The sequence below is a fragment of the Euleptes europaea genome, chromosome 9 (genome assembly GCF_029931775.1).
Source record: "Euleptes europaea isolate rEulEur1 chromosome 9, rEulEur1.hap1, whole genome shotgun sequence".
Classification (NCBI taxonomy): Eukaryota; Metazoa; Chordata; class Lepidosauria; order Squamata; family Sphaerodactylidae; genus Euleptes; species Euleptes europaea.
The window spans coordinates 32,661,207-32,684,028 of record NC_079320.1 but is presented as its reverse complement, the minus strand read 5'-3'; the positions used below and the strand labels follow the sequence as shown (position 1 = coordinate 32,684,028).

Genomic DNA, 22,822 nt, shown 5'->3' with positions numbered 1-22,822 from the left:
AAGCAACTGGAGAATTGAGAAACATTAAGCCTGTGCTTATTAAACATGTTGATAAGCCTGGAACATGGACCCTATATGGCAATCATAACATCTACTAGGTTGATACCTGCACACATAGTATAAGAGAGACATATACTAACCAGTATCACAACTAGAACCAATCTGACCAGATGTTTGAGTAATTGGTAATAGATTTTACAACCTATACACATGCCTGGCTGGGTTTGAACTGTTTGTATATGAATGTATTTATTCCTGTAAATGTGTGCAGGCTAACATGGGTTTTAATTAACCACTGATGATATTCCTTTTACCCAACCTCGGGTACTCAGCTTCTGTTTTTAGGCTGGGTCTTATTCCCCTCTTTTTTCTTCCACAATCATAACATACAGCCATCAATTCATAGAATGATAGAGTTGGAAGGGACCACCAGGGTCATCTAGTCCAACCCCCTGCACAATGCAGAAAATTCACAACTACCTCCCTCACACACACCCAGTAATCCCTACTCCATGCCCACAAGATGGCAAAAAAAAAAAACCCTCTCCAAGATCCTTGGTCAATCTGGCCTAGAGTATTATATTGTATTATGTTGTATTATATGTTTACCATATCAGGTCCATTGATGTATGGAGGATTTCAGAGGATGACTGGCACCAGTGGGGAATGGATTAACTCTCCCTCACTCTTCCAAGTGCTGTCAAAGATGATATTCCTGCCATGTATTCACATTCAGCTTGGAAAAGAAGCAGGAGTCTCCCGCCTAAAATACAGCAGCTCTTGTGTCTGTGGGGACAAGGTCCAGAAATGACAGCCATGAACAGAATCCTGACTCTAATGTCAACCCAAATTATGAGAAAGTGGCCACGTATTGATAAACCTTCTGTCCTTAAAAAGGTATCACTTTGAAGTCAAAGCAGAGTCACACTTTCCTAAATCCACTGAAATCCATAGGCTTGGTAGGATGTAATTCTGCTTCAGATGGCACTGTAAGTTACAGCGAGCCTTTTACCACAAACATTTAAAATAAATGATCCAACAAGAAACACAATGAATGTGCCAATGTTGCTTCTGTCACAATGGGAAACCTTGTTTCGATCTTCCACATGCTGAAACGGACATTAATCAACAGTGTAGTTATGACACAAACTATAAAAGCTTGAGAGATCATGTTTGGCAGCATGTGCTTTTCTGAAGAAATTTAAAATTACGAGGGAAGTTTGTATAAACATTTTAGTTGCCAGAATAACCTAATCAGCACAATGTCCTAAAGCCTAGCTGTGGCAAAGAGCTTCGAATATCCCAAGAGATAGAACAGCTGCACTAAATCTGTAAGATTTGTGTAACCATTTGAAGGATTATAGTTTTGAACAAACAGGTGTGAATGCCAGAATGGAACAAAGCCACAGCTTAGGACTCAGAATTGCCCATAAGATCATATACTTCAGCACAACAAGGTACTTTTATCCTTTTGATTCTTACTTTATTGGATGCAAATTTTAAAAAATAGATGTGTTTTCTTAGCTGATACACAATTCAACCAGCTAGCACACACTGACTTCCAGAAAGGATAGATAGGCATGTTTGTAGTTTTCAAAAAGCATGCACTTAAGCTGATGTTCCATTAATGTCTCATAAGAAAACAAAACCCAAGAATCTAGTTCCCATAGAGAACAGGGATAGGAAACAGATGAAGGAAACCATGATGTCAATAATACCAACAATGTGTGGCATATATGTAGCTACTTTGCATATCTTTTATGGAAGATACCAAATTGCAATTGGTACAAAAGTTGAACTCATTCTACAATATTCTTATAGTGTACCCACAGTATCAGCCTTTTGAAACGTACAAGATAGACAGTATACTATCTGGAAAATAAGGAATTCAGGTGTCTTCTTGCTTGTATTTTGTTTTCCAATCCTTCCGCACTTTTTTGCCATTGCAGTTCCACACAATAATTTGTACCTTAAGGACTAGACACTTGGGCAATGAAAAATATAGGTGTACATACCAAATGTCTACAGCTGAACAGATGTAGCTTGGGTCTTATGTCGACCACACCTGACTGAACATGTATGAATACTCCGAAATATCTCAGATCACAAATGCATTTGACAACAAACAAACAAAAAGTGAATAAAACTAGAATACTAGCTGTGGTTTCACAGTCATGACAAAAATTTGGAAGGAACAGAAGCAGCAATCCTCTTACTGATAGTGTTAACACAACTGACTGTTGTATTAAAAAATAAAGAACCCAAGCCATTTTCATTAATTATTATATTTTCTGCATTATAGTTTAACATATGTACTTTCTTCGTGTCACCCTTATTTCATTAAGTATTGATATTTTGTTATATTCAGACAGGAGTACATTTTTGGAACAGTTCTTTGTAATAAATATCATAAAATAATAAAGATTCACATAATAAATATTCTTTACAATAAAAAAGTTTTGACAGACCTTTGTCTTAAAAATAGTCAGAATTCAACTTTGTGTTTTATACATAAAATATACAAAAAAGCACCACAATTTGTGGCTAAGGCAATAAAAACAGAGAGGCTAAAGTTACCAAGCACAGGGTTGAGCTAAATGTTGTTAAACCACAGAAATACAGAAATGTTAGAGACTAAAGAATGTTTATACAACTTAAAATTTATGATACCCGAAGATTATTTCTCAGATGCGCAGAAACCAACAACTTTAGTATCAAAAGAAGGGAGGTTTAAAAAAGGCCCTGCACATATATAAAAGCTATAGAAACTAATGAACCAATCTGAAGCCATTACATCTTCAGTGTGCAGATCCTTCTAGTAAGCAACAAAAAGTGGGAGAGCCAATCTAAATAAAATAAGTATCCCATGAGACTGGACTGAGAATTTTTTTAATGGAGGAAGAGGAGAGAGCAGGAGGCACTAAGAAGAAGAGGCAGGTACAAGGTTTACTATATTCCAAACCAACTATAACAAATGCTTCTTTTTTTAAAAAAAAGCTTCATAATCCAACTCTTTAATGGGGAAAAAAACTTGAAATAATTGCTTGGAAGGCATTAAGTGGGGGAGGGGTGGAAAAAAAGGAGTTGCAGAGAACAAACATAAAAGCATCTTTGGAAAGTTTTTTGCAGAGCAATGAGGCTTCAGAAGAACAGCCCATTACCCTCATTACTTCTTTCAGGAGTGGATTACTCACAAACCTGAGATTACTTGCCAAGTCAAGAACTGAGATATGCAAGTATGTGGGCCACATTTGCCAAAGATCAAGGAAACACTCAGATTTGCCCTTGCTGAGAGAAACTACAGTGTAGGAAAGAAAGAACATTAGAGGAAGAATGGAAAATAATGGGGGGGGGAGGGTTGGTGGAAAAATCAAGACAGAAAAGCCAGCCACAACCTGAAAGAGTTTGAAGAACTGAACATCTCCCTCCGTAAATCATGAGGGCTTGTCTTGACCCCGAGAGGGGCAACTTTCCAGCTTACAATAAACCGTGTTGGAGTTCTTACATCGGCAACCTGGACGATTGATCCGGTCATAACACCCTCGGCACAGTTTTAGGCATCCTTTTGCAGGAGGGTAGCAGAGCAAACAAGGCAAAACCAAGGATAGGGCTCCCATGCATAAGTACCTAGACCAGCAATGTGACTGGGAACAAGAGCAAGGATTATCCGCATAAGAGTCCCCTTCATCATCATTGGAACAGTGGTAGAAGATCCCTTTGACCAGGCACATACAGGTGCTGTATTCCACCATGCTCTCTGCTGAGCACAAGCACTGCCTGTTGCAGGCCAAGCAGGATGGCAAGGCCCTGGGCGCTGTGCACTCTCCACATTTGCACTTCCCGCACTGTTCACAGATAAATTTGTACTGTGTCAAGTCCTCTTTCAAGGGACCTGTCAGGTCATCCACAATCAGAGATGACGGCTTGGGCTGCGTCCAGATAGGCCTCTCAGATCTGTGGCCTGGCCCCGGCCTAGATGGGGGTAACCTTAGCAGCAGGCCCTGCTCTGAAGATGCGCTGCTGTTGCTTCCAGAACTAGCTGCGCTCCCAGTGCTCGTAGATCTGCTCAACACAGGAGCCCGTGAGTTATGTTGATGCAGCAAGTGACTGGGGTGGCTGGGTCTGTGCTCATAATTATTATTCACATTAATCGGTATGATTTCATGAGTCCGTTCATGCTTTTCTTGCCTAGGCGCTGTCCGTGGAGCAGACTTTTTCACCACAGATGGGCCTTCAGTGTACTCGTTGCTGCCCCTGATGGTCTTGATCTGATCCAGGGACAAGATCGCTGTTGGCTGGACCTCTCTTTCATAGTCTACCCTTTGCCTGCTATCCAAAGAAGGCTGCTGAAGGACAACTAATGAACTGCCATTGCCATGTTGACCTTGGGACTCCATCTGTAGTGATCTCTACTTCTGGCATTCACCAGGAACCTGGCATGCATCTGAAGTCCTAGAAGAGAGAGAAAAAGAGAGAAACCAAGGGTTAAAGAAAAGGGAACAAGTCACAGAAAGCTTAACAAACAACATCACAGTATATGGCAAGTCATAAATTGCTCTAACCAGTAAAACTAATTCAAGGACATAGTATCCAATATTGGCTCCAAGTACCTGGGCACAAACCATTTTAAAACTTAAAAAACAAATATAAGAAGTCTGTAGCTGCTTCTGATAGATTCATGCTTAATTCTGGCCGTGGGTTAGAGCTTTACTGAAATGTTTTAATTATTCATTTAATGCATTTATTGTCCTCTTTTCTCTGCTACCTCCCACCCAAAAGGGGGCTCAAAGCAGCTCACAACAAAAATTAAAATGTGCAGCAGTACCGAATGAATGCTTCAGGGCCACATGAGGGGGGAGCAACACCCTCAGGCTCCTATTATAAATGCTACAATAGCTGAAGGCTCTTGTTCAAATCTTTGGAGGGGTGTTTTGCTTGTTAAAATTACATTCCAAAACTTATCCTTGTTCTCAACTTAAAAGTCAACAGATTTATTTCTTTAACTATAATTCCATAATGAGGAACCTTCCTGTGGGATTCTTTCTAGGTAGAAATATCACTTTTGCAAAAATCTAGTATACTCACAGAGCGATCCTAAACAGTTACATCTTTCTAAGGCCATCAACTTCAATTGAACGTTGAAGCTGTTCAGGACTGCACTGACCTTAAAGCAGAACACCAGATGTGAGCAACATCCTGTTATACAATAGGTTTTGTGGTGTTCCTGGGCTATAAGGAAAGGTATTAAAGGAGGTGGCAAATGAAGAGGTACATTCTGACGTTTACTCGATATTAGTGAAGGGCTGTGCACCTTTCCTGAAAAATGAAGTCATATTTATTATTTTGACTAAACACTAAGGGAGGGGAGTAGCCAGACAGATTCAAAATGGTTCCTTTCATTTCCCTTACACAGGTATATACAACTGCGGTACTTGAATCACGTTGTCTTTTTCTCTGTCTTTTCTGGGACCAAAACGTCAACTATCATAGCAACTTTTGGGGAAAGTCCTTTAAGATGCATATTCTTTTGACAGCACACTACATTTTAATGGTGTGTAAACTTTTCAATTTGGAGAACTCCTCACGTTAACCAACAAATTATGAAAGGCAAAGGTTGATAAAAGTTTGGAATCAATATAATAACCCCGTTCCTAAGTGCTCAAAGCATTTCCCGTAAATCACCTCACGTAAACCACCCTGTAAATCAGGCCAGCAGGATTACTGCCATATTAGAGAGGCACCGGGGCTGACAGAACAATGCCTTGCATGAAGTCACCAAGCAAGTTTCTAGCAGAGATGAAACTTGAACCAGCGGCTTCCCAACCTTCCCACTCAACCACTGCAGCACCCCGAATCTCTCGATAATGCATTCAGACTGTGCACCGCCTCGAAGGCATCCAAGGTGACAAATGAAATTGTGAGGTTCATTTTAGTAATTTCACAAATGAACTCATTTCAACCAATGAGTAATTTCACAAACAAGCTAATACAGCAAACATGAGGTTTTCTGCAGCACATGACCCCCACCCAAAGGGCTGACAGTTCCTCCCTTTTCTTTCTCAGGCACAAGTTACACTGGAACGCACAGAGAGGGGAAAAAGCAAGCCACAATTCAGGTCCCCTCCTCCCTCCCTATCACCTGCCTGAAGGTGCAGAGTTGAAGGCCATTTATGCACAGGAGGTTTTGCCTTGGACTTGCCACTCTGAGTTCTCAAAACTCAAAAATAAGCCCCTATGCAGTTTTGAGAATTCAAATGGGGAAAATGTGCATCTAGAGAGCAGCAAATCCAAGGCACAACTGCCCGTGCATAAGTAGCCCAAGATAAGGAACTTTGCTTGCTTCAAATCACACTTTCCTTTTCTGTGACTCAGAATAACCATGGAGGCACTACAAAATGCAGTGCTGAACAGAGCAGGGAGCTGGGGGAAGGGGGGGAGTCTTCTTTCCAGCCCTGTAACTCGCTAGGAGGAAGACAAACCCTGAGAAAGAGCCAGACAAATTTATGACATGGGGTTGTCCTTATCCCATTCCAACAAAGATCTGAACAGACAGTGCAATCCGAAGCAGGCACGCTCAGAAATAAACCCATCGAGGTTAAGCATGTTTATGGCTGCAACCTTAATTCTTCCCCTCCCTCCCCAAAAGGGAGGGGGCAAAGAGAGACCCCCCACCCAAACCTGGAGTCCTCCACAAGTTGAAACATTTCTCACAGTTCCTCATGCGACACTCGCATTTTCTGGTGAAGATACATATAGTCCTCTCACTGTAGGGACAACTGTCTGAAGACAGAAGTCCTGCTAGGGGGGGGGGGGAAATGCTGCAAAAACCCAGCTCTGAATGGATGTGAGACATCACAGAGCCCAGAACTGGTGAAAAGAGGGGGGCGGCGGCACGCCCCCCCCCCCCTGTGAATGGAGCTCAAAGAAGGCGATGAAGCTGAGCTGACAGAGAGGAAGGAAGAGGGGAAAGTTATGAATGAAAGCAAGAGATTTTTTTTTCTTCCAGCCCCATTTGCAGGAGGAGTGGAAAAGGCTGAGGTTACTATTACCTCAGGAGGGCGGACTTTCCGACGCTTAAAGCTGCATCGCCCTCCTCTCCTTTTACCTTTCCAGACCAATACCAAAAGAGACACTGCAGGTGCTAGTCGGAGCATGCAGAATCCCCTCCTCCCCCTGGGTTTTTTGAAGGAGGCGTACAGGAACGGGGCAGGGGGGGTGGGAGCCTCTTTATCGCCGCCTTGCCCACTATTTCCTCCTGGCAGCCTCCAAACCTCTCCACTGACCTGCTCAAATCGCACTCCCTTCTCGAAGGGGAAATCCCTCCCGCTGACTACATGCCACTAAGCACACACATCCACACCCCACATTAAAAGCAGCCCGGGCAGAAAGGATCATTTCAGGAAATGTTACCACCACCACTTACAACAGACCCCCCCCCCAAAAAAAATTACTTGGATACACTTGCACGATAAGTATTAAGGTAACTTCCACCTGCCACATGTACATTTTCTCCATGCAAAGAATTCAGATCACCTTGTCTGCCTGGGAATGTATCTCATATGGGCAAGCGGTACACCCAGTCACTTTGAATTCCCCCTCGCGCACACAAACACACATGGATGTCCGTCCCCGATAAAAGGACATTAAGAAGTAAAACCCATGTTAAGCAATTCTGAAACTAGACAAGTCATACAATACTTATGAGAGACGTTGAGACTCCAGCGCACTATTTTTGTGCTCGTGTAGCCTTTGATAATGCGGGACCAAGCAGCCTTCAAACCAAATGCCCGTTCTATCTGGTGTACACACAGTGATCGAATACTATGCAATAATCCCTTGACAATGAGGTCCAAGTGTTCCCCTGGGTTCACTTATTTTTGCACCAGAGCGGTCAACGATGAACCAAAAGGTGCCTTAACGGAAGAAGCAAAACGCAACTTTTAAAACAATTAGCCAACAGGGCTAATGCGTTCCCAAAAGCCTCTGGAAGCAAGGGGGGGTGGCTACCTCTTCACCCCTGGGTCCAGTTCCCCCACTCCCTCTGCAAAACTGCTAGTCTGTCTCCGCCCAGCACAAGTCCACAGGCCTGGAAAACGAGCCTGAAACGTCACCGCTGCAGCCTGGTAGGGAAAGGAGAGGGCAACTGGCCTATCCCAATGAGCCCCAGGCCCGAACCAGGGATCCTGAGAAACCTTGCCCTTCCTCGGAGGCAGAGAAGCCCCAGGACACCTGCTGGGCACTTGAGCGCCACACGTGCCCAACAAGGCCGCAAGAACCCACCCTGCAAGAGGACGGGGGCACACTTACGTGTCGGGACGGCAAATCCGCGCGAAAGCAGCGCCCTGCTAAGTTAGATCCATAAGGCAGCGTGGGGCAAGGCTTAAAACGCTGGCGAACTCATTCCCGGCGGAGGCGGGCTCGGCCCCCCGGCCCCCGAGCTCCGACTCCCTGTTGAGCGGAGGGGCCAAGCTGGGCCTTCTTCTTTCCCGCTAGGCAACGGCCAAGCCTCGCCTCCCGGGCGGGGGGCAATCCCACTCGCCCGCTCCGCAAACGCCCTCCTTCCCGAGGCTGAAACATCCAACGGGGTGCGTGGCCGGGCCCCCCACCTCCACCTCCTCCTCTGCAAAGCGACTTGTTCGTGCAAGCAAACGCGGTGCTCCCTGCTGAGCTGCCAAGCACGCCGCTCCCGGGGATCCAGAGGGAGCGGGGTGGCTGTGTTTTGTTTTTTGGCCGCCCGGGAAAGGAAGCGCGAGCGGGTTTTGCCACGCGGGGGTCGTCCGGTCTCCCGCGAGGCCGTCCCACGCTGCGTCCAGGCGGCTGGAGAGGGGCGCGGCGGGGCTTCGAGGGAGGCGCGACGTGCAAAAGGCCCGGCCGGGTTCGCTCTTCCCCTCCCGGCGGGTCTTCTTCTCCGCCCGCGGCTCTTCCCTCCGGTCGCGGCGTCGACGAAGCGCTGGAGGGAGAGAAAAGCAGCGGCGTTAAAGCGCGGGGAGCGACGGCGCGGCCGGCCCGAGCAGGGGAGCGCCGGGCGAGCCACGCGAAGGCCACGGCCCTCCGCGACGGGGCCATGTGCTCCGCCTGCGGCTGTCGGGAGCGCATTGACAGGCTCGCGGCCCCGCCGGCGTGTCAGTGGGGGGCGCGGGGGGGGGGACACCTCGCAGCGGCTCGGCTCTTTCTCTGCACGCGCCAGATCTTTGCGCGATCTGGGAAAGCACGACGCGCCCCGGAGGGGGGGGGAATAAAACATGGAGCGCCCCGAAGGTTTTGCACAACTGCTGGCTGGCTGCTGCAAGGGTCCTTCGCAGCCGCCCCGCGCGTGCAGGTCAACCCGGACGGCCGCTTCGAGTTTTTTTTTAAAAAAAAAACACAACCTTGCATAAGGTTAGTTTAAAAAATGCATATTCGTAGTGCCGCACCACTCGCAACGTCGGCGCATGGAAAGCACGCGCGTTTCCACGCCGAGCAGCACCTGAACGACCTTGCGAAGGCTTCTCTGCCCGAGGCCGCGCTTACCGAGGGCAAAGGGGAAGAGGGGAGCGCGGGGCGCCCGCGGCGGCCGGAGCGCGGTCCCGGCTGGCCCGTGTGGTCCGCAGCTGCCGCTTCGCGAGCCGCTCGGCGCTTCCGCGGGGCTCTTGGGGAATGAGCTGCGCTCCGCACCGCGGCGCTTCGGCGCCCCCGCCTCGGCCCTCCGCCACGCCCCCGGTGATGTCAACCTGCCACTCAGAAGGCGGAGAGGAAAACCTGGCGCGGACTTCTCCCCCCGTTTCCTCGTCCGTTCATTCATGCGTTTGCCCATTGCCATGTTTGTTTACCAGTCTTCGGCGTGGGGTTTTTTTCTTCTTCTTCTTCTTCTTCTCCTCCTCCTTCCGAATCGCGAAAAACCAGCCCGGAGGCGTCCCTCTCGCTTCCTCGCCTCGGAAGGGCTGCTTTGCTGGAGACCTGAGCCTAAGGAGGGCTGTGATCCTCTGCGCGCTTAGGGTTTGGGCAGGCATCGGTATCAAGCTACCGGAGAGGCATGCTTGGGCTCTTCCTAGAGGTCATGCCTAGAGGTGTATGCCGACTTGATCTGGGAGGGGGTTATTTGGGGCGAGTGTATTTCGCAGTGATCCAGCTCTGCAGACATTTTGGGGAGGGGGCTGGTGTCCTATGAAATGCAGGTTGCTGCTGGTGCCCCCTCCCCACCTCCAGGCGGAACTTCTTTAGCGCCTCTGACTGCATTTCCACATCGTGGGCCATGGGTTGAGCTACAGCGGTCATTGCAACTGAATTTCCCTATGTTGGACAAGCTAGTCCAGTCACGAACGACTGGTGTATAATATCCAACCAGGTGTGGCTACAGGCTTTTCACGGAGACGGTGTTTTTTCTTTTAAGACAAAAGATGTGAATGTATTTAGGTTAAATTGCTGTGTTGGCACTTTGCGATAAATAAGTGGGTTTTGGGTTGCAGTTTGGGCACTTGGTCTCTAAAAGGTTCGCCACCACTGCTCTAGCGTTTACTACCCACAAACCGGAACCCCAATGAATAAGAAGTTCACATGACACCACATGAAACGCATGCAGTGGTTATTTGGAGGCAGAAATAAGGTTGTAGATAGTCGATGATTCAGAAATATATTGATTTTGCTATTTGTATTTTTATAATCTGCTTGTGTCACTGAAACTTTCAGGAAATTTCATACTTTATTTATCAAATTGTATTATAGAAAGTAAGTTTTCTGAGTTTTTTTAACTTATTTTTCTTGATTCGCTGTTGTCTGTAAATCTTTTCATGTTCACAAAATTTAAGCAAAGAAACTCACAGAAATCCTGAAAGTGCCTGTTGAAGATTACTTAGCCCAAATCTTCACAAGTTTTAATGACCCAGTTTGAGCCAGCATGAGTCAAAGAAAAATGGACACAGAGCAGGAGGGACCCCAAGGGTCATCTAGTCCAACTCCCTGTGAAGTGCAGCAAATTCTCAGCTACTTCCCCCCCCCCACTTTACCAATGACCCCTACTGTATGCCCAGAGGACACAAAAAAACTCCAGGATCCCTGGTTCAATCATGCCTTGAAAGCTCCTTCCTGACCCAAAAGTGGCAAGCACCATTTCCTGGGACATATAACAAAGTGGCACAAGAGCTGAGCTCATTCCTTCCTCCCCTCCCTCTCACAATGTGCCTAAATTCTAGCATTTCTGGCATCCTCTGTTTAAGGCCACATCAGAGAAGAGAAATAAACATGACAATTTGCTGTCTGCTATGAATTTTTATAAGATCTTTATAAGAACAGTTATATTTATCATATCAATATGATCACTCTCAAGATTTAAAAAGATAATGGGCATGAAATATATCATGGCTGGAAAGGGTTTCAGCAATTAAAATGCATCTAGTTCCAAAATTGTTTTGAGTTTGGGACCATTTGAAAGACCAACAACTTCTTCAGTTTTGTTTCTTATGAAACGGAGCTTTGACCCTGGAAAGGTCTCTAAGGTGCTTCTGGATTCAAATCTAGCTCTTCTTCAGGTCTGTGAAATGTACAGTGCATTTCACTTTGATGAAAAGTATTTGGAGGAGGAATAAAAATACCAAGGGTCATGTTGTTCACTTTGAAAACAACCTTAGAAGAAAGGTGGACACAGTTTGCCAAATATTCATTATTTTATACAATGCAGTTCATCACTCAGCAGTTGAATGACTTCCCACTTACCCCAATGGTACATATAGCAGCAGAGATGTGTGAAAGTATCATTAAAATATATCATGGTATGCTAATGAAAAACATACCGTATATACCCGTGTATAAGCCGACCCGCGTATAAGCCGAGGTGCCTAATTTCTCCCCCAAAATGGGAAAAAATTAGGCACCCGCGTATAAGCCGAGGGTCGGCTTATAACCCCTCCCCCCCCGCAGGCTTACCTCAATCCAGGTGCGCAGGCCGGCGCCGGCCGGCAGCAGCCTCGCTGCGCCCGGCAGGGGCGGCGACGGGGCCTCCAGAGGCCTCTGGAGGCCCTTCCAGGGCGCTCCTGGCCGGGGGAAGCCACGCGGGCACGGCAGCAATGGCGGCGGAGGCGGCGATGGCGGCGGCGGTGGTAAGTTCCCCCCTCCCTCCTCCCTCCCTCCCTCCCCCCTCCCCTACCGTATTGACCCACGTATAAGCCGAGGACGGCTTTTTCAGCCCTTTTTTTGGGCTGAAAAACTCGGCTTATACGCGAGTATATACGGTAGGCCATATCTCCCTATTCACACAGTTTGGAAGATTTGGAACAAGTTTTTAAAAGAGTTACCGGTAGTCCTTATATATTTGCGTTAACTTTTTTAATTTATCATCATTCTTTCTGTCTAAATGGACATCTCTCCTGCTGGATCTTATCTAGTGTTGTAATCTTTAAAGATGTTATAAGAAATAATGACCCTTTGAGTAGATGTGAGATTGTATCTCAGCTGAACGATATTTCCTCCTACTGGTTTCAGTACAACTACAAAGTTCTATTATGCAACATTTAAGAACTAGCAAACTTTGAACTACCTTGAATTCGGAGTCATTCATTCTAAAAACTGAGATGGTACACTGGCTGAAATTTAGCAAATAGTCCTAACATATGGTAGATTTTTTTGAATTAATGTCAAGGATAAATGGGAGAGACTTAAATATTATACAGGATCTTTCACTCAGCCTAGAGGATAATGGTACTATTCCCAAATTGTATGGGAAGAAAAGTTTTGTATACAGTTCAGTTGACTTTGAAACACTGAAATTCAGTTGACTTTGAAATACTTTTGTATACAGTTCAGTTGACTTTTGACCCACTGGTATTGCTGCTATGTGGATCCCTTAAAAAACCATTATGAGCTTGAATGGAGTATGCCACCACAGCCAATATTCTTATAGCAACTAAGCAACTAGGGAGTAAGTCCCTTTACCCTGAATGGGATTTACTTCTGAGAGTACATGTTTAGAAATGCACCGCATAGACTTATGACTTTTCAGGATCTGAAATGTGACAGAAAGTATCTTATAGTGTATTCAGCTAAGAAATTGCGGGGGGTGGGGGGGATCCATAGCAACTGGAAACCTTTCATTATATGCCAAAACGCATAATCTAAATATGTATACTTATAATGTATTTAACATTCTTTGAGATGTTTGTCTTTGTAAGTTTTATTCTTCATTAAAAAAATGTGAATTGTATTACTTCAGACTGCTGATGCACAACCCCTTGTATTAAAAAACCAGAAAACCAGCAGCAGACAGAAGTGGGGGGTTGTGGGTAGACGCTCTCTTTGTGCTGTATAAGTTTTCTATTTGCAGGAAGTTTTTAGTGCTGGCTGTAAACTTTAAAGCCTAAACATAAGTGCCCTTATCAGATCCACAGATAAGACTTTGCTCCAAGTGCTCTCCTTAAGGCGTGGACCCTCCTTAGGCTGGATGAACAGCAGGTTCTTCTGTCTTCTCAGTAGCCTGCCCTGTCTTTGAAATTTCCTCCACAGTCCAGTCTTGTCCCTCCCCTCCTGTAATTAGTCAACTTTTTAATTCCAGCAGGCATCTGGAAGGTGAGGCAAATGATGTTTTAGGTTGCCCTGGTGTTTTATTTCCCTTTAGTGCAAAGTTTTATTATTTTATAGTTGTGATGGCTGTATTTTTATTTAGTTGATAAGATTTTATGGTCGTTTGGCGCTCTTTTTATGTTAATTTCTTTACAGCTATAAGCTGCCTCCAGGACATGTTTAAGGCCATGTGGTGGGATATAAACAAACACCAAGGCTCTGTCGGTAGTGTTTGATCTATGTTGGAAGTTTCACATACAATACCCCCCCTCTTGACGGTGAAGTTACTTGAGTGACGAACATGGATGTGTGAACTCACCCTTATTCGAAAAGTATATAGAAACACCTATAAATTAACTTCCACAACTCTCTAGAATATAAATCTATATAGTAATAGGCAAGTCAGCTAAATCTGAGGATACTTAAATCTGTTGATTGGAGCTGTGAATGGGCAAGACAGATCTTTTATAAACCTGAAAAACACTCTAGATTTGCAGAAAAATATGAAATCTAAAAACAAAACATTGGAGGGGTTACAAAACCACAAAATGATAAAGGGAGCACCTATAGCTTTAAGCAACAGATTCCCTCAGTGGCTGTTGCTAGGCAACCACAGATTCCAGGCTTGCTTCCTTTCCACTCATGCCAGAGCACCAGGTCAATTCAATATTTGTGACTGTCAATTCTGGCACATTTTTCATATGGTCATCAGATGAGGCCTGTGAGATCAGAGGAAGACCCCATCTGGTCTAGATTTCTGTTTCCAGAAAGTCCACAAGCTTTCCTGTCCTCAGAGGAATGGTATACCTCCCTTCTGGTGGACCTTGACCTTGGAACCACAGATAGAATTGCAAGATTCTACGCAGCCATCAAAGTCTACTGTGGTTCTGTGCTGATTTTTATGTGATGGTTTTGTGTAAAAAAAACTTTTGCTAATATATGTTTTGTATTGCCGGTCCATGACCATAATAAAAAAACTGACTGACTGATGTTGCTCATGTTGCTTGTCTACTTGCCGGGTTTCTTCCTTACAGATCTCTCATTTTGTCCAAAATGGGTCCTGATTATGCTACTATCTCCCTTCTTCACTTTCCAAAGAGTAGCAACAATCTGCACTCAACACAGATGCCAGCATAGCAATCAAACACACAAATTGCACATCCAATACACATCTAATCTGATAGGCTAGAATGCATTTGCATGTATATAGTATCAAACTGATCCCCATGAATTTGCATACGTCCAGCTTTTATTTGGTCCCACAGACTAAGAGACATGGTGACATCTCTTACAGATCCAACTTTACTTATAGTTTTGGCATAAATCGATGTAATAAATGTTATTTTCAAAACTAGCTTTTATTTAACCCTAGTTTTCCTCATGTATTTTGAAGTACAGATAGTGGCCACATGAAAAATCTATTATCCACAAGGCAGGTACAGAAGATCAGTGGTTCCAATCTGCTAATGATTTAGATTCAAAGCTTTTGGGTTAACTTGATTTCTAAGAAGACTGGTATGTAGCTTTATGTTGGCTCAAAGCTCTTTAATAACATTTCTGTCAGAGAATGATGATTTACTAGATTGCCTAATGCAGGATAGTCCATGCCATGTAAATACCAATCAATGTGATTCATGTGCTGGGATCTCAGATAGATTTATCTAAAGGGATTGAATTCTGTTGTGAATTGAAGTTTTGTCACCAATGTAATTTAGATTTGGAACACATTCTTGGCAGTTTGGGAATCTGATAAGATTGGGAAAACGTTTAGCATAAATCTTATGACTGGCTTTCTCCATTCCTTCTACATGCATGGCATGTGGGTGAGACACTAATCCCTTTATCTAAGGATTTGTTCCCATGATGCCATCTGCTAGTTGAGCAACACTGGAGCAATGTGTCAATGTGCACACCCAACAGAAACTATCACTGGCACTATATCAGTAACTTGTTTACATTCCTTTATTGAGGACATTTTTGGAATGATTATATAAACCTCAATTGCTTAATAATTTAGACCTTAGAAGTAGTGTTTGATTATTGTTGTAGTCTATATCCCATCACACGTGGTGTGGCATTTTCAGTGTTTGTATAACAGAACTACATACATCAAGCTAGATACATCATATATCAAGCTAGTTGTTGTTACTGATTATGATGATGATGAATGAGGAAGAAAATGATCCCATAGCGAAGTTGTTTAACAACACCATTTATCCTTTAGATTTCCTTGCCATTTTTAATCGGTCACAATTGAATGTTAAAATCAGCTTCCTGTTATAGATGTTTGTGTTCTTCAAATGCTCAGCAGATTAATAACTTACAAAAATCAGAACCGCCTCCCCTACAATTGTGTCATCTTCCAGTTCTCTCTGGAAAATGCAAAAAAGAGACCTAACAAAGCTTTCTGTGGTCAATTGTGTTATTAAGGCAGTTGGCACTACCAGCTGATTCTAGCTTACTATTAATCGCTTAGAAAATAAAATACTCCTTTGTAGTTAAAAGCCTAATCAGTTACTACGAAGTCTTAACAAAAGTAGCTTTTACAAAAATGTCATACGTTAAAATCCTGGAAGTGGAATCAGACAGTGGTAGCCAGTCTATGTCGTTTGAATGCAAAGCAATCAGTTTAAGGAAGATATCTCCCAGATGGCAAAAAAGCAATTCATATTTTGAGATTTGTTCAACAAAGCCCTTAAAGCTAATATTAGAGACAACAAAAACCTTTAAAAAAATACTGGACAGTACTTCACAGAATAGCATCAGCATTGTTAGTTACTTCAAAACAGTAGTCACATAAAAAGCAAAAATTCTGAAGAAAAATACTCATCTACAATATTGATTGAGCTAAAACATCAGTAAGCCTACTGTAACAAACTTCATCAAAGTCCTCAAAACCTAATCAGTCACGATCATTTCAGGACTTGGTCACAGAGTGCGTTTTAGTGCCCGTGAGATCAATTTTGCCCATTTCTGTAGTCCTCTTGCCAGACCCTGAAAGGAGATTTAGCCAGTGGCAATCCACAGAGTGGGCAGGAAAGGTAGCAATAATTGGAGTTAACTGAGCCTTTTGCTCAACATACAATTTGCAAGAAAATAGAAAATGTAGATTCAACCATCTGCTTGCATGGGATTCCCCTAAATTGAACATTTAGCTCTGTTAAAGCACACTTAAATGGGCTTAGGAGAACCACCTAAGATGAACAGGAACAGTGACATAGGATAAAGATTTAATGTAAGAGAAGGGAAATTAAGGCCCCAAACCTAGATAAATAGATGAGTAGACTCACTTAGCATCAACTACGAGCATTAGCCAGTCCAGCTCTTCTGCCAATGGCAACTCAAAACCTTTAGTTAGCCCAAAAATGGTCAATTGCTATCTGCAGCAAGATGATTTTGCATATGTTTATTTTGACATCCTTGCACTGGTTACCTGTTCGTTTCCAATTTCAATCCAAGGTGCTGGCTCTTACTTTTGAAACTGGTGTCTGCCTATTCACATGGCTGTTGGGAAGCTTGGGGCCGCAGTCCAACTCCCATCCTTGCATTCATAGTATGCATAATTATGAATATCTGAACAGGAACTTCGAATTTAGGGAAGTTTGGATGAATTTAAAGAAGCTCCATCCTTTCCAATCAGATTGCTCCTTGACTATGTGTGTGTTTGTTTTCAAACATCCAGCACTTTTTTTCACTGGACACAGAAGATGGAGGAATCAGCAGCAACTGTGAAACAAGAGGATTCAAAGGCCTTAATACCATTTTGCAGGAGTAATGTGTGCTCAGGCAGGCTCCCAAGTTTGGTCCAAATGCCTTAAAGCGATCAGTATTATACAACAATTGAAAGCTCTTTTCCAAAACCAAGTTCAAAAACTGTTGCTTGCCCGACAAATGCAATAACAATGCTATCGTCATTAACCTTACTACCTTTGAACCTTGGATCTAAGAGGTTTGTAACAGCAGGACTTGGCTGAACAATATTATTTTTTAAAGACTGCTTTAAAAATGCACTTATCATTTTGAAAGAGAAAATATTTGTAAGAGCTTTTCTCATTGTAAAACAAACATTCCTTGGGAACCCCTTCCCTAGCAGGGGGTACGGAGAACCCTTTCTTTTCAACATTTTCCATGTCTTAATATTTGTAAACAAAGGAAGTGTTCCATGGAAGGGCGGGTTCTTTTTGCCCAGAGCTGTCATTACAAGATGGCAGCTATGTAACTTTACATAGCCCTGTCAGTTGTGGAAAGTGTCTGGGATGAATATGAGCTGAAGGCAGCCTCCTCTCTGGGTCCAAATTATTGAAACAGCACTAAGGAGAGCCACTGTTAGAGCTGCCAGGATGTATACAATCCTACTTAAACCATCACATCAAGTCAGCTCACTGTGGCCAGAAGTTGCTGCTTCATCGGCTCAAAATCAGAGTCAATCATAGCCATTCTTATGCATTTTTTATTTGAGCATATTCAACAGGGCTGATCTCAGTAGCTTCAATTATATCAAGCTTGGACAGGTGGCATCTTTCATCTTGAAGGATTGTTGTTTGCATGTTCATCTGATAACTTTGATCACGTTCCATGATTTCTGTTCACCGCAGTGAAATGTCGAGTTTTGTGGTGTTGTTTTTTCTGGGAAGCTGGATATGTACAACCAGATATTTAAAGTATAGTATAAAGTCCATTTTTAATTGAAACTGAAAGCATAGTTTACATAAAAAGACAATAATTATAGATATGCATGGATTTTTGGATATGAGTACTAGGGATGTGCTGGCAGAAATTTACGAATCAAGAGCTGAGTCAGACACCCATTAAGACATACCATAAATGATCTTGCTACAAACAGATTTTCCACATTCAAGGGCAGTCAGAAACCTTCCAATCTATTTATTGATATCTCCTTGTCTTGTTTCATTATCCCAGGAAGCAAGAGAGACAGCGAGGGCAGAAAGTGACTCAGAAAATATATGCCTGACAGGGATGTTGTTGAACCAGAACAGTCTGCCCACCCTTCCTGCCAAACAGGATAATCCTGACTGGCAGTTCTGTGAACACCATTTCCACTTTCTGCCAATCATTGCACCTTTTCACTGGTTTGAGGAGGGTTTTCTGATTCCGTACAAGTTATTTCATTCTCTGGGGTTGTGCCCATCCTGCTAGACTGGGGTAAAGGCTTTGCTTCAACATGCTATATAAGGCATGCTGAGGTGGGGCATTAGACACAGCTGCCTGGACTCAGGTTACATTCCCCCCAACCCTAGCAGAGACAAAGGCTTTGCTTGAACATGCTGGCAGGCAGACAGGTATTCAGAGCAAGAGGGGTGGAAATCTAGGCTTCAGACCCTGGAAGGCAGTAGAGGCAAAGGCCTAAGGCTCGTCTTCCAGTGACAGTACAGAGTATGTGCATATATATGGTTACATATGCATATGCCCAAACACTTAGGGCATGTGGGCAGGCTCACTGGCTGCTGCAACTCCAATTTAAACCAGGAACCGTTCAGGTTTTCAAATTTTATAGCCCAATTCTGGCAAACGAAACAAAGGCCCTGAAAATCTTTGCTAAATACAATTCTATGGAGTGACTCGCCATCTCCTCCAGATTTTTGTAATTTGGGAAGAACATATCATACCTGAAATAGACACAATTAGAGTTTAGATCCTTAAGGCCCAAAGATGAGTAACAAATCCGAAAGAATCAGTAATCATCAGAGAAGGGCAAGAGTGCAGGAGAGCATGAAGGAGAAGAGCAGTGTACCAGCATCTCTTTCAAACCAACCAGTTAAAAAAAAAGGTTGCTGGGACTTCTTAAGGAGCAGGGGTAAGAAAGCCTAGAAGTCTCCAGAAGCAAACTCTCTCTGGGAAGTGTGACCCTGTAATCCTTCTTCTTAAACTTCATGTGCACCATCTCTCCAGGAGTCACACAAGGTTACAATGCATATCCCACCATGCAATCCTTAGGGTTGATGGCTGCCTTTCAGGGAACAAGGCCCCTGAACCGATCAGTCTTGTCTTACCAAGTTAGTAAATATATTTGCATTGTTAGCCAAAAGTTTTTTTTTAAAAAAGCAAAACAACCCTCCCTAAAAAATTTCTTCTATCAGAGATAAAATAGAGAAAATTAAAATTGAAAAAAATTAAATTAGAAGGACAAAAGTGGGACATACCAGACATTTCCATTGCTGGCTGCATAACGAGCATCTTTAATCCACAGCTGTGTGTGGATCTCTCTTGTTGGACTAGAGCAGTCTTTCAAAGTGAATGAAAGAGGCAATAAGGAATTAACTGCAAAGATTTTTCAAGAAGGCACCAAGCGGAGATAGAACTTCACTCATCAATATATCTAATTCTCAGTGTGGCCCCGTCTGTGGATACTTAAATACAGAGATCGGGGCCATGGACAGACAAGTCAGATCTTTCTACAAACCTGAGAAAAGCCCCAGGTTTACAAACAAACAAACAAAAAAAAGCTACTCCACAAAAACCAATAAAATGTAGTGGACAGAGTTTCAGACTAGGATCAGGAAGTCTCAGGTTCAAACCCCATTCTGCTGTGGAAACCTGCTGGGTGACTTTGGCCAAGTTACATACAACCAAACCTATCCCAGGCATTGGCCACAAACTTTTAAGCACATCTTCACCACCAGTGTGATTAAAAACTAACTGCTGACTAGTCGGCCCTGAAAAAAATGTCGTTCACAACCCAAAATATAACCATCTGCCAGACTACGTCTGAGCAGAACCAAGGATATTTCCTGGAGGCTAACAGCACTAATCTTTAAAAAGGCAAAAAGCCTACTTCTCCTTTTGTTAAAATTTCAGCAAACAGCAGTTTCCCAAACAGGTGAGCATGTTTTGAAGCTTTTTTTTTTTACTAAGTAAATATGTGGAAAAAATACAACTAAAGCACTATTTAATTATATGTAAATTGTTATAGCTAATTGTAAAATTTCTTAGAACTTCAGTGTTAAGTTCTGAAGCCCCTTGACAACCTGGCCTATTAAACAGATGTTTTAAAACCTTTAGAGAAAGCTAAAACATTACCCTGTAATCAGGACACCTCTTCCTTTTGAGTAGAATTTTAGCACATGTGAGTAGAATGTTAGCAAGTGTGCTCAATGTCAGAGCCAGATCTTGGGGGGGGGGGTCGGGGGGGCGAATGCCCTGGGCCAAGGAGGGGGCACTAGTGCAGGCATGGAGGAACGCCACCGCCCCGCCGTGGATGCAAATGTCTGCCTATGGCTTGATTGGTATGCACACCGCCACCTGCCCTTTGTCGTCACCCCGCAGCACCTACAGCAGCTGCACAAGAGGCCAGGGGCAGGCGAGCATGTGGCAGTGTCGCAGTGACTGCCCTGGGGGCCACTAGCACCTGGCTCCAGCACTCGCTTGGCACACACCCTCCCTCCCACCTGCCCTGGGAGCTCTTTCCCCCAGCTCCGTGCCTGGTCAATGTTATAAATTAATCATTTAGTAAATGTTTCAGGATAGATTCTGCCAAATACATAAACCAAGATTTCCAAATCTTTGTTAAAAACAGTCCATGGTGTGACTTGGAGAGGCAATTCATTCACTTATTTTTGAGGTGGTAAAAATAGCATTTTCACATCAGCAGCCATTCGGCATATCTTCACAGGAAAATTGTTACCAAACATGGCAACTTTTTAATTTTCATGTGGAAACAGTTTGATTTTATATCACATGCTAGCTTTTAATAGTACTTCCCCCACTAGGTAAGTTCACTTTTTCATATGGGGGTCTAATTTCTCACAAAGAGACCTGCAGATAATAGTGAGCTGATAAGGATATTTATCTGTCAAACGACACCTTCCCATTTTGTGTACGGTCTCTTTATATTTCTTCTACTCCAGCTGTTTTCCACAGGCAACTCTGATCTACAGAACCTCCTTCCTCCGTATCTGGAGGTTATATACTCACTTCTTCTTTCCTCTTCCAGGCATACAAGTATGGAAAAAGCAGTGGTTTGGTAGCCATTTATGGTTTTTCCCAGTTTCCTGACATAGTTCCACTTGAAATAAGTAAGTGATACAGTGAAGGTGTGGGGAAGATTTCAGTCTGCATGGTTATATGGAAAGTGGTGATTAGAGTGGGGCAAGAAGAACTTATTTCCTGAAAGAATCAGGGAGCAGGGGTTGCTTATAGCATGGGGGGCAGGTTGTACACAGCTGGCAGAAGGAAGATTCAGAACGACCTTGACTTTAGTATTATGACTGCAGAGGGAGAAGGAAAATTGGGTCAACTGGATGCTGGGGTAGGCATTGGGAAGAAGGGAGAATTAAATGTTTAATGGATTATTATACAGAATTTTAAAAGAAGCCAATGGATTGCTGTTCTAAAGGAAAAAGAAAGCGGCCAAAATTGATGGCAGCATCATTGTACGGTTATAATAATGACACAAAATTATGGCAGGCTATTATTAATGGAGAAATTTCAGCAATTCATATCACACTGACAGGGTTCCCAACGGCTATTCAAGCAAGTTTATTAGGAAAACTCCTACATCAAAGTTCTCTTTGAACATTTGACATACAAAAATAATTTGCTATCCAAAACCCCCTTGGTTTAATAGAATATTCGCACTTCAAATGAAAGAAGAGTTCCTGGATTCCCCCATTCCACAATACAGATATATCAATCCCTGTCTCAAAGTGAAAGCAGCCCACTCTGCTGCTGATACCGTTCATAGAACTGCTGTAGAGAATATGGAATTCGAGGGGTTACAAGAGCCAAGGCTTGTTGAAAATGCTGCCCCATAATACTTGTAGCCTGTATATCTTCCTGAAGGGCAAGAAGAGCAGCTTCTCTACAAACAGCCGTTATCTGTAAATGAAAAACAAAACAAAACACCATTCATTAAAACCAATTCCACTGCAACAGTTTATCTGCTGAAGATCTGAGGTCGGTGCCCCCTCTCATGTTGCTGCCGCCCCAGCAGGATCCCTGGCACTAGAGGAAATGCCCATCTCCCTCTGCAGCACCTCAGCAGGGTTTGTGGTGGGCTCAAGTGGAAGGGCCCCAGGTGGCAGCCATACAAGTGCAAAGACACACTTTCTGCCTCCTCCCACAACGATGCTCCCCTTCCGGATTAGATCCCAAAGTAATTGCATGAGCAGTGAATCACCCCTGGAGGCACAGAACACGTAACAGAAGCTCCTTTATCATATTTGTGAATATTAATTGAAGCATCTGGTTTTTTGTTTTTTTTTAAGGAATGGCAAAATTCATTAGGCACACAAAGTTGCGCTTTGAATCTGCTGTTTGTTACTGGAGTACCAAGTGT

At 43.6% G+C, this 22,822-nt stretch overlaps 2 protein-coding genes across 2 annotated transcripts in view; both read right to left on the bottom strand.

The window, feature by feature from the left end:
- Positions 1-3,223: 3,223 nt before the first annotated feature.
- On the bottom strand, positions 3,224-8,392 carry SPRY1 (sprouty RTK signaling antagonist 1). Its single transcript, XM_056855235.1, has 2 exons — positions 8,308-8,392; positions 3,224-4,452 (listed from the first exon to the last, which is right to left on the bottom strand). Exon 2 carries the CDS (start codon positions 4,395-4,397, stop codon positions 3,435-3,437), a length of 963 nt encoding a protein of 320 aa, XP_056711213.1. The 5' UTR covers positions 4,398-4,452; positions 8,308-8,392; the 3' UTR covers positions 3,224-3,434.
- A 13,764-nt stretch (positions 8,393-22,156) lies between these two features.
- The window catches only part of AFG2A (AFG2 AAA ATPase homolog A), a 202,726-nt gene continuing 202,060 nt past the window's right edge, over positions 22,157-22,822 (bottom strand). Inside the window, exon 16 of the mRNA XM_056855033.1 lies at positions 22,157-22,362. Coding sequence (XP_056711011.1) covers positions 22,186-22,362 — 177 coding nt within the window. The 3' untranslated portion in view covers positions 22,157-22,185. The remainder of the gene's footprint in view (positions 22,363-22,822) is intronic.